Source organism: Cynocephalus volans, chromosome 9, assembly GCF_027409185.1.
Source record: "Cynocephalus volans isolate mCynVol1 chromosome 9, mCynVol1.pri, whole genome shotgun sequence".
NCBI lineage: Eukaryota > Metazoa > Chordata > Mammalia > Dermoptera > Cynocephalidae > Cynocephalus > Cynocephalus volans.
This window is the reverse complement of record NC_084468.1, coordinates 43,077,348-43,089,741: the sequence shown is the minus strand read 5'-3', so window position 1 is coordinate 43,089,741 and position 12,394 is coordinate 43,077,348. Positions and strand designations below refer to the sequence as shown.

The window sequence follows — 12,394 nt, the reverse complement described above, 5'->3', positions numbered from 1 at the left end:
GTGAAAAACATTTTCTCACTTTAAAAAGACTTTCTACCCTTACACTTACTATTTTATAACCACATTAGGCCAGTACTTCAATATTTATTTCTGGATGGTGGGATTGCAGGTAACCATCACTTTTCACCTCTATACTTCTTAATATTATTAATTTTTTTTTTTTTGTGTGTGTGTCTTTTTCGTGACTGGTACTCAGCCAGTGAGTGCACCGGCCATTCCTACATAGGGTCCGAACCCGCGGCGGGAGCATCGCTGCGCTCCCAACGCCGCACTCTCCCGAGTGTGCCACGGGCTTGGCCCAATATTATTAATTTCTTAAAGCAATGAATCTCTATTACTTTCAAAATCAGAAAAAAATTTCTCCTTATTTTTGAAGAGAAAACATTAAGGTGACCCATTGTAGATAAAGAATGGGTTTGAAATTGGCATTTAGTCAACATGAGTTGTAGTAAAGAAAGTGAAATCTCCATTTTCAGACTAGTAACCAGACGGCCATTTAGCCCACTCACACTTACATTTAGGAGCATTCAAAATACATCAGTGGTTGCTAACTTGGCTTCACACTTATTTGAACATCCTGTTCACTCCCTCCCTCCAAGTTAGTTTCTCTGACATTTTGCTTTTGTAACTCAAAGTTAAACGTTGAAATATCAAATATTTCAGAAGAACCTCCATATGGGTTTTCCTGTTGCGAGGATTAGGTAAACTCGTTCACTGATTTTCAAGTATAGTGGCATTATTAAAACATCAAGGTGTCATTTTTCTATGTCTCATTAGTGAGACTAATTGGGACATGGGGCTCAGCAAATACTTCCTAAAGAACTATGGGGAACTTGTTTAAAAAGTGTACAATTCTTGATTTTTCCATCCATAAAAGATGCACATGATCACCTAAATATTCATATTTGGTTTGAAAATTCATTAATTTTCCCTCTTGGAAACTCTTATATAATGGCTTTTTGCTTGTTTTATATATACTAGCCTTTTCTAACCAGATAACAACTCACAGCAGTTGAAAAAATTCTAAGAACAAGCAAATCTGGAGTAAACTATAAATTTACTCCAAATAATCCATATATGAAATATAGTGGCCAGAGAAAATATAATATCATATAATCTAACCCACTGAAGACTAAGAATGCTCATATGATTTCGGTTTACATGTTTTAAGAACAGAAATTTAAAGTCAATTGTAGACAAACTGGAGGGGTGGGGGGGAGGGTGGCAGGGGCAGGGAGGAAATTTACCATATCTGGAAATTAAACACTTGAAAAAACAAATATAAATTTAATAATAAACATTATGGTCAGGCTGTTTATTAAGGAGGCAACCACATATACAAGTTCTGCTATAGACTTCATGTGATCTAAAAGGACCATGCGTAATGTCAAAAATGGACACCTGTACATTCAATAAAAAGTTAAACATACATAGTCTAGATCATTCTAGAGTTATACAAAATCAGGGGCCACATATGTATCTAATTTTCTTTCAAAAAAACTTTTTTAAAATATAAAAGTGGTGTATTGAGATAGTTTTAAAAAGTATCTGACAATTATGAATGGTCCCCAGTATTACAAAATGTGACGTCCAAGATATGAAAACTGAAAAAGTCAACTCTTCAGAGAGTGTTTTATATTATACAAACAAGTTTTGTAGAAAAATGATCCAGCAAATGCTTGAGTTAAGAATATTTATATTTTCTCCAATTCTTTACACTTTTATTAACACACTTACAAAAAAATAACATTCAAACACTGAGAAAATTAAATAACTTTGGAAGCAGAGTTCATAGCTTTCTGCTTACATATAAGTGACAATTCTGGGCTGTTGGCACAAAATAATTAACATTCATAAAACCCATACTACTATATATCAAACATAAGTTAAAATCATAGGCACTAGTTTATCAAATCCACATTTCTTCTGTAAGACTAACCACAGTAAATCCTTAGATTTTCCCAAACAGATAAATTGGCAATACACAAAGGCTTTCTAGTAAAAAGGCAATTTTTCTGTTTAGGAAACTAAAAGTCAATAGTCTGTGGTAGTACAACAGCAAGTAAAAATGATACTTTACCAAACTCAGATCCAAAATACATTTTAACAAGTGTTGAAATATTTTTATAGAAAAAAAAACCTTTTTTTCTGATGCAGCCATTTAAAAACAAAGTTAAATAACCTGAATACTCCTTTTGAAACTGATTATCTAACTTAAAAAATGTAATGAGTGTTTCATAAGAGTTAAAATTCCTTTTAATTATTAGGTTGCAGCATATATATTTTTTGAAATGTTGTACTGAAAACTGACACCTGTTTTGTTTTGTGTACGTGTCGTTTTTTTTAAGACAGTGGATAGTTTTCTTTTACTTAGATTTACATGAGATACCACCCCACCTAAAGCAGATGCTTTATCTTCCTCTGAAAAGCAACATTTTTTAGTTCATCACCATGTAGAATTCTGGTGCCATCCTTTTCTGACCCATGCCATCACCCTCAAATTCAAGGATATAATCTCTTCCTTGCATAACACACCAAAATATATAGTACTGGTAGTTTAAATCTCCAGCTGCTGTGTTAACTCACTGACTCCCTACTGGTCAAGCTAATAAAGACTACCATGGTGCCAGTTATGGCAAAATGGGGGTCCTGGTTTCAAGCTTTATCATTTTTTCAACCTATCAACCTAAATACTGTCCTGAATATCAAACCTTCCATTTCTCTCTCAAGTTCTTTTGCCAACTTACAGAATGTCTTTGATTAACAGGAAATGAACTTATGTTCAGATCTCTAAAATATTTTAGGCGACCTGCCAAAATTTTAGAGCTGTTCAAATTAAGCACTTAAAAACAGACTTCACTACCAAAAAATAAGAAGCCTACTACAAAAAGAAGTTTTAGTATGGTAATAGTCTGACGAAACTGAAATAGGTGATTTCAAGGATATATATAAGAGCCATTAGAGAGCAAGTATTTAACAGGTTAGAGTAGTATGTAGTAGGCTTGTTACCCAAAATGCAAAAATTGATGTAAGGCAGAATCTAAGTCAAAAGGGACAGTATTTTTGAAAGATGTTTTATATAGTTATTCAGTTTAAAAGTGGGTCAACTTAAGTAGTATTTAGCAGACTACATTTTCCTACCACATAACAGACCATTATGCCATTTAACAGCAACAATACAAATGTCATCGTCAGAGATTTTGTAGGTTAAGTGCATAGATTTTTCCCTCCTCACTCTCACTGTATGGTTTTGTTCCAGGTTGTAAGCACTGAGGTGTTGTTATATCAACAATAAAGACACATACTACTTGCTCTTTCCTATCATGGAAACCTGCTAATAGAAACAAGATCTTTTAGTTCTGTAACAGATAACAGCATGTTAAGAAGTTGGCTTCAATAGCAAAGGCCATCTTTCCTGAGCCAGGAACTATAAAGTTTAGAAAGATTGTACAACTGATATTAAGCCCTTTTTGGCAATCAAAACAAACACACAGAAGTCTGATGTGTCAATGCAACACGATGGATGCAAGTTGTAACACTGTCTGGTGGTGGTGACATGTGAGCTACATCCAAAACTTAAAATGAAATCAAATGACAATTTTTCTAACGAATCTGCAAAAATTGTTTATAAAATTCTCCCAAATTTAGGAATCATGTTTTAAATCTTTAGCCCAGGTTTCTTCCTCCCACCCCCAATCTCAATCTAGTTTCCTCAAGTAATTAGTGCAACACTTTAGGTAATTAGTCAGAATATTAGTTCTCATTAACACAAATATTTATTGATACCAATTATACAGTAAATCAGGTTGAATGTGAAGTTCTGGATAGCTTGAATTCATCATTTTCTTGTGCACAAAGGGACTCTCTCATTTACAAATGGGCATTTCTCTTTGGCATCCATTAGGTATTTGCCCAGATATTGGCCTCTGTCAAATATTAAAAAATCAACTCAGTTTCTATTAAACAAAAAAACTAAAAGTGATTCCATGGTGAGTGATTGTATGATTACCAAACAGATCTGATGTTAAATGTCATTAAAGTGCTGCTTGATCATCTCTGTCTGTTTGTGCTAATTAAGACAGAGAGGGCTGGGATTTTATAAATCCCGAGAGTCTTATCTGAACAGTCTGCATATAAAAGTTGTTTTTTAGCTTGGTGAAGGGGTATCCATGAAGCTGTGGACTTCTGCATTCTTGTGTTTGCTGGTTAATAACAGCCATCTTTCCAACTGTCATCTTTCATGCCACCATAGGTTTTAGGAGCCGGCAAGGATCTGAAATAAAGCAATTTTATAATTGATTACATATCTTTATGAAACACTACCATACAATCTCTTACATATATTATTTTTCAGGTAACAGGATGATGATCCTATGAAGGCTGTTTCAGGGGATAATTAAGACAAAAGCTCTAAACAACTATTAGCACAACTTTCTCGCACACAACATTTTCACAACTTTCAAGTTTTACTTGGCACCAGGTGACTTCTCTAATCCCTTTTTGTTGACACAATTACTCAATTAAAAAAAGGAAAAGGACCGTCTCACCTTTTCCAACCACATGGATAACCAACCGTACTTTATTTTTTTGAGAGGCAGATGATGAATGTGACATTAGAGACTTAGTGTCACCACCACTAGAGAGGCAATATGGGATACAGTTAAAAGATCATTGAAATCAGACATACTGTACTTGGAACTGAAGGTCTTATTAGTTGTGTGACCTTAGGCAAATTATCTCATTAAATTTCAATATCCTCCTCTGAAAAACAGAAATAAACAACAGTACTTGCACATTTAAAGCAAAAAGCTGTTGTACTTTACTACTGAGTTCAAAGATGTAAAAGGTTTATCTTGGAATTAAAGTAGTATGGGTAATTCGGTTTAAATGATTATGGCATTGAAACACTTTTTCACACAAATAAATATTTAAAGCTTATTTATAGTTGACACCTAAGTTTACTGATAGTGGGTGATGATCCCATTCTTGAAAAATAAAGATTAAAGATGTACAGTTTCTAACCGGGCTGGACTCAGAATCACCTGGAGATTAAAAAACAAACCAAAATAACAGCACTCCCACAGATTTTGGGCTTCACACCACATTTAATAGGTTATACTCTCTGGGGATAAAACTTAGGCCTCTAGTCTTTATAATTCCACAGATAATTCTGAATTGTAGCAGGGTTTACAAACCATGCTTACAGATTATAATCAGACTTGGAAGCTAGAAGTTCTATCTTAAATATCACTCCAGACCCCAACATGCTTTTATTATATTTATTAAATATCATTATATTCAAAATGAACAAATATCACAACTGAATTGAGTGGTTCTAACAATTTTTTCCAGGAGTCCTCTGAGATACTTAAATCATGTAAGGCATCTAGGCAAATTTAATCACAACCAAACTGGTATAATGTCTGCAGTGGATTGAATGGCCCCCAAAGTCACTGAAGCTTAATTCCCACTGTAACTGTTGAGGGTGGAAAATCCTATTATGATCATTGAAAGTTGGAGCCTTGAAGAGGTGATTACACTGTAAGGACCATAGCCTAGTTGACATGCATGGTTGTGGAGCTTTAAAAGGAGAGTATGTGAGAGTCTCTTTTTCTCTGCTCTGCCATTCTGCCATGTGACACCCCTGGGTCACTGTTGCCACCAACACCACCTTTAACAGATGTGTTCCCAGGACTCTGGAGTTCCCAGACTCTGAAACTGTGAGCAATACATTTTGTTTTCTTACAAACTACCCAGTTTCGGATGTGTCATAAGCAACAAAAACTGACTAATACAATGTCCCAATGGAGGATTTCTTAAAAACAATGAAATAATGTTTTATTCAAACTGTGAAGACTGTAGTGGGAACCCCTTATTGTCTATGTTCACCATCAAATGTAGAGATGATACTAATTCCAGGCTACCCACTTATCTGCTCAGGAATACTGAAACAGAACATTTGCCACTTACCTGCGAACAGGCTGTGCAAGTTTGCTGCGAGGCACTGGTATACCCCCAGCAGAAGGGGCACTGGGTCTGGGCAAGCCACTTCTCATTGTAGTTGTCCCTGCAGGTCTGGTTAGAGTAGTACTGTTGATATTGCTGGGAGGATTTGCTGGGACTGTGTTTTGAACCATTGGAGGCCCAGGTGAGGAGGTTGTTTGTGTGACCTGTGCTGTTTCTTGGCTACCAGGAGAACCAGAGCCATGGTTACTAAATGCTTTCATTGGTTGCCGGAGAGCCAAAGGTGATGGTGCTGCAGGGGAGCGGAATTTGCCTGGAGAAGGTACTGTGGAATGGCAAAGAAAAACCAGTGTTTTGAGTGGAAACCAAGTATAAGTGAAATCACTACTTCACATTACACTTGATGTCTGGGCACTAAGTGTAACTGTATTCACAAAACTTCACTGTATGCAAATTCAAGGAATAAAGGACATTTCTGGGCTAATAAAAGAAAAAAGGTAACTAGTAACTTCTAAACAACCAAGTCCTTAGTGGGTAATAACTGCCCTTGATAACAATGTTTTAAATACGCCAGCTTGAAACCCACAATACCAGAAGGGAAAAGGCACTGCAGGATTCTGTCTCACTGTAGCGAGTATCCTGGGCCACATGTGAACATTCTAGAGGTAAAAAAAACCAAAAAGGTTAACTAGCAGATTGTTGTCTAGAATTTGAAACATATTCTCCACCCACTCCAAAGAAACATTCATGTAAACGTGTATTAAGTATCTAGAGGTTGTACCTCCAAGTTCCTTATCGTTTACAGTGTAACTAAACATCCAGAAACTAAGAATTATTTTTAAAAAACATAAAAATATTCCTACTGCTGTGCTTCGCAAAGTGGGGGAATTATAAATCTAGGGGCATTTCAAGAGGTATATGAAATCACAGAAGTCACAGGATAAAGATGATACATTCTTCTGGAATGTCAATTCTAAGTTAAACACTTTTCATATTAAAGCAAATACACGTGAAAGAATAAAATGTATAATTTGCATTAATTTTAAAACCAAAACAAGTCTTCAAATTCATTTTACTTATTTGAAGTGTCCCTTTGCATTGAAATTCAGATCTCTGCGGGACACATTCATCCCACTTGGCTTATTCATGTTTGGATAAGTTACCTCTGAAAGGATACAGTTTTAGTTTCCTCAAATGCCCATGGGTGGCTGCACATGATGTAAATAAGTAATACCTTAACATGCTTTACATAACAAAGAACTCTGAGTGGGGGTCAGAGAGAATGAGGGAGAGGGAGAGAGACAGTAAGAGGGGTAGGGAGAAACGGATCAGAGGCAGAAAGTGATCACCCTGTTCTCACTCCACCTCCATCATTTTGAGGAGGATATGGGTGGAGAGAAAGCATGAACGGGACTTGATCCTACGACTACAGTAATGGATTATTCTATACAATTTCATCCTCCTCACTTCCACCAATCCATCTGTAGGACAAAAGTGATAGTAAGGTCTACCACAGCAGTGGGTAGGAGAGGAAAGGATGGATGGAAGAGTCTGGCCACTATTTTCATCTGATCTTTGGGAGAAAGAAGAGAGGATGAGTCATAGCTTCAAAACTCCAAAACAGGAGAAATTCACCTCATTTTGTTTTTTTGTAAACAAACCAAATGAGATGTGAAGTTTTTTGTACATAGCCCCCTTCCCTCCCAGTTGATCTTGCCTGCCCTGTGTCTGATCAAAGTTCCAACTGTCAACATCACTGTGCTTAAGATATACTAGGCCCCAGTACTCCATGTCCTCAAATTATCTGTTTGGCTCCAAGACTCTACACTCTACAACCATGATTCTCAAACTTGACTGTGCATCAGAATTCCAAGTAACATTTAAAAAAATATGGGACCCCCAAATACCACCCCCAAGAATCAAGACTTAAATGGAACTTAGATATGTATTATTATAAAACCACCATAGGTGTGGTACCAGCCATGATGGTAAAACTGGAAAGGGACTTACCCTCCTGCTGTAAACATCTATAAAACTGGTCAAAATACATAAAACACTTCTCAAATATTAGACAACAGGTAGTACAGGACTGTAACCCCTGAGAGAAGGAAAACAAATGATGTGAGCCTATGATTATTCTGAAAAAAAAATTTTTTTTTTTTGGTCTGGAGACATTTTCTGGCTTGTAGAGCAGAGAAGGAGGATCTCAAGCAGATCAAAGTTATCTTACTGAGCTGAGAAGACAAAAATTGGAATTTGAGGGGCAAAGTACCTTTAAGGAGGAGGCTGTTCAGAAGACCTCCAAAACTCAGCTTAGGGGTCTGTTTGAATCTTTGGCTGAATACTGAGCTGTGCATGTACAGGGTGAAGCTCCATAAGACTGGGCAAAGGAGGACTGGAGCACTGTAAACTGAACAGTTGTCAAAGCTCACATAGGACAACCAGACATTTGACTTTTAACCAGGAGTCCTTGCTGAACATCCAGGAGACACTCCAAAAGCAAGCAGGAAATACTTCAAAATGGTCAAGCCTTAATAGAAGGGATAAATTAGCCTTAGAATAAAGGCTATTTTAAGTTGGCTCAAAGCTTTAAAATAAACCTCTAAACCAGGGGTCAGCAAACTGGGCAAGCCAACTGTTTTTGTAAATAAAGTTTTTTTAGAACACAGCAACACCCATTCGTTTATATATTGTCTAGCTTTGGCTGCTTTCAAGGTACAACAGCAGAGTTGAGTAGTTGCAACAAAGTCCATATTGGCCACAAGCCTAAAATATTTACTATCAAGCCCTTATGAAAACATTTTTTGATCCCTGCTATAAAGGATCAAACTAATCCATAAACAACTGCTTGCCACAACAAAGTCCAACACTATTTAAAAGAAGGTAAAATCCAGCACAGAACAATGTAAAACTCCACAATGTCCACCATCCAAAAGAAAAATTACTAAACATAAAAAGAAATAAGAAAACAATAACCAACACCAGGAGATAAATTAGTCAATAGAAATGGACTAAGAAGTGACAAGAATGACTGAATTAGCAGGCAAAGATTTTAAAAGAACTATTACATATATGCTCTAGGACATAAGAAAAAAAAAAAAGCATAGTGAGGAGAGAAAGAAAAGATTTTTAAAATAACTGATGGAAATTTTGAAGATAAAAAACTTACAATATATCCAAAATGCTAAATTCACTGGATGGAAATTAATAGCAGTTTAGACACTGCAAAAGAGGAGGCACCTGAAGACATAAGAATGATCTAAACTAAAGCATACAGAGGGAAAAATAGACTAAAATACAAACGAACAAACAAAAAACCCACCAAAACAAAAGGACAATGCCTCAGTGACCTATAGGCCAGTATTATGTGGTCTAATACATGCACTGAGTCCCAGATTTGATTTGAGGCAGAGGTGGGCATAATAACTCGGACAGAAAAAATTTTTGAAAAAACAATGGCTTAGAAATTTCCAAATGTGATGAAAATATAAACTCACATATCTAAGACCTCAAAAAAAACCCAACCAGGGCATAACAAACAAACCGAAAAGGAAGAACCTTGGAAGAACCAAGGAACATCATAATCAAATTTCTAAAAGTAAATAGTAAATAAAAGCAAATAATAAACTTGCTGAAAGCAAATAAATTTAAAACATCTTAAAAGCCTCTTTTAAAAACGGTACATATCTGTGGGGTATAACACCGAACATCAATACCAGTGTGCAACATGTGATGCTCAAATCAGGACGATCAGCACATCTATCATTACACAATGCAATTGATCCTCACGGTTCCCCACCCACTTCTCCCCTCTCTCCCTCTGACCAGCAACCCCTGCTCTGTTCCCCTCTCCCAAAAAGTCCAACATAAAAAAAGAGGAACAAAAACAAAATATCACAGACTTTCCAACAGAGATGGAAGCCAAAAGACAATGAAATAACATCATTAAAGTACTTAAAAGCCTGTCAATATAGAGCTCTATATCCAGCAAAATTATCCTTCGAAACTAATGGAAAATGGGATTTTAAAAAATGGAATACTAAAAAGTACTAAGTTAATCCAAAAGAAAGTGGGGGGTGGGGGGGGAGTAGAAACAGATATTTGAAAGGACAAATAGAAAACAAATAAGATGGTGGATTTTAAATGAACCATATTGATAATTGCATTAAATGTAACGGTAGTCCCTCCAATTAAAAGACAATTATTTGGACAAAAAAGCAATGGCCAATTACATTATATATAACACATTTTAGATATAAAGATACAGGTTAAAAGAAAAAATATGAAAAAAGATGCACTATATAAATACTGTTCATGAAAAAGCTGCAGTGGTTAAAATATGTATTAACACCAGGGATATAGTTCTTGATGTTAAAGGAGTCGATTTTACAAGAGCACATAATCCTAAATGTGTATATATCCCAAAACAGACATATGGAATACATGCAGCAATTGACATAACTGAAAAGTAGAAAAATAAAGGTTCACAATTAGACTTTAATATTTCAACACCCCTTTCTCAGTAACTGATGAAAAAAATAGGTAGCATTTCCCCCACCCCCAAGACACATACATTGAAAGAAAGGAGTAAAACTGCCGTAGTGGATTGAATTATGTCCCCCCCAAACTCACTGAAGCTTGAATTGTGTCTCCCAAGTTTTATGTATTAGAAACTTGGCCCCCACTGTGACTGTTAAGAGGGTGGGTAATCCTATTATGTAATCAAAAGCTGGAATCTTGAAGAGGTGATTAGATTGTAGGACCAGGCCATAGTGAATGGATTAAAAATGGTGGTCAAGAGTGTGGTTCTGAGGGCTTTAAAAGAAGAGTCTGTTTTTCTCTCTCTGCTTCCACCATCTTGCAATGTGAGACCCCTGGTTCACTGTCACAACCACTAAGACCCTCAGACTTCCTAGCCTCAGAAACTGTAAGCAATAAATTTTGTTTTTCTTTACAAAATACCCAGTTTCAGGTATTTGGTTATAAGCAATAAAAATAGACTAAAACAGAAAATTGGTACCAGACAGTTGGAGTGTTGCTTATAACAGATACTCGAAAATGTGGAAACGGCTTTGGAACTGGGTGTTGAGGAGAGCCTGGAGGAGTCTGAAGGACTTAGAAGAAGACAAAAAGATGAGGGAAAGTTTGGAATGTCTTAGAGACTGGTTACATGGTAGCAACTGGAATGCTGATAGAAATATGGTCCGTAAAGACCATTCTAAGGAGATCTCGGATGTAAATGAGAAGGAATTTACTGAAAACTGGGGCAAAGATCAACCTTGCTATGAACTGGCAAGGAACTTGACTGTATTATATCCACACCCTAGGGCTTTGTGGAAGGTGGAACTTAAAAACTGTGAACCAGAGTATTGGGCAGAAGAAATTTCTAAGCAGCAAAGCATTAAGGAAGCTGCAGGCTACTTGTAACAGCCTCTGCTGAGTTATGGTGGCAAAGGCATGATATAAACCGAGAGTTTAAAAGGGAAGAAGAGTGTAAAGATTTGGAAAATTTGTAGCTTGGCCATGTTGTAGAGAAGCAGAGAACATTTTCAGAAGAAAAATTCAATGGTACTAAGAAGATTAACACAAAAGTATGGGATTGTCAAGTGAAGGGGGAAAAGACCCTGAAGGCATTGCAGAAACCTCTGGGACCAACCCTTCCATTTCAGGCCCAAAGACCTATAGAGACAGAATGGTCTTGTGGAACAGGCCTGAGGTGCCATCCACGGGCTCGCTGCCCAGGGCCATCTTGGGATTCTGCTTCCTGCACTCCTGCCACTCCAGCCTTGGCTAAATTGGTTCCAGGCATGGATCGATCTGCAGCTTTGAAAGACACAAGCCAGAAGCCTTGGCAGAGTCCCTGTGGTGTTAGGTCTGCAGGCTCACAGAATGCCAGAGCTGTAAAGGTTTGGGAGCCTCCACCCAGATTTCAAAGGATGTATGGAAAAGCCCGGAGATCCAAGAAGAGATTTGTTGCAGGGGTGGAGTCAACGCAGACAGCCTTCACTATAGTGGAAACGTGGGGTCAGAGCTGCAGCAGAGAAACCCCAACAACACTATGCCTAGTGGAGCTGTGACACTGGGACTGCCGTGGAGACCCCAGACCTGTGGAGCTACCAGAGAGGAATGCCAGCCTGCGAGAGTTAAAGCATCAACTGAGACTAGAAAAGCCATAGAAGCAGAGCTGCCTGAAGACTTGGGGACCCAACTCCCACACCAGCATGCACAGGATGTGGAACATGGACTAAAGGTACACAACTCGCCAGCTTGAGATTTAATGCCTGCCCTGCTGAGTTCTGGACTTGTTCGGAACCTATTACACCTTTCTTTTGGCCTATTTCTCCCTTTTGGAATGCGAATATGTACCCTATTTTTGTCCCACCATTGTATCTTGGAAGTAGATAACTGGTTTTGAATTTCACAGATGGGA

The 12,394-nt window shown here is 37.3% G+C and overlaps 1 protein-coding gene across 2 annotated transcripts in view; it reads right to left on the bottom strand.

Annotated features, from left to right (window-relative positions):
- Window positions 1-3,757: 3,757 nt before the first annotated feature.
- The window catches only part of SLAIN2 (SLAIN motif family member 2), a 68,591-nt gene continuing 59,954 nt past the window's right edge, over window positions 3,758-12,394 (bottom strand). For both annotated transcript variants that reach the window (XM_063108234.1, XM_063108235.1), the window contains 2 exons: window positions 5,971-6,289; window positions 3,758-4,273 (listed from right to left, as the gene is read on the bottom strand). In XM_063108234.1, the coding sequence (XP_062964304.1) occupies window positions 4,207-4,273; window positions 5,971-6,289 (386 nt within the window). In that variant the 3' untranslated portion in view covers window positions 3,758-4,206. The remainder of the gene's footprint in view (window positions 4,274-5,970; window positions 6,290-12,394) is intronic.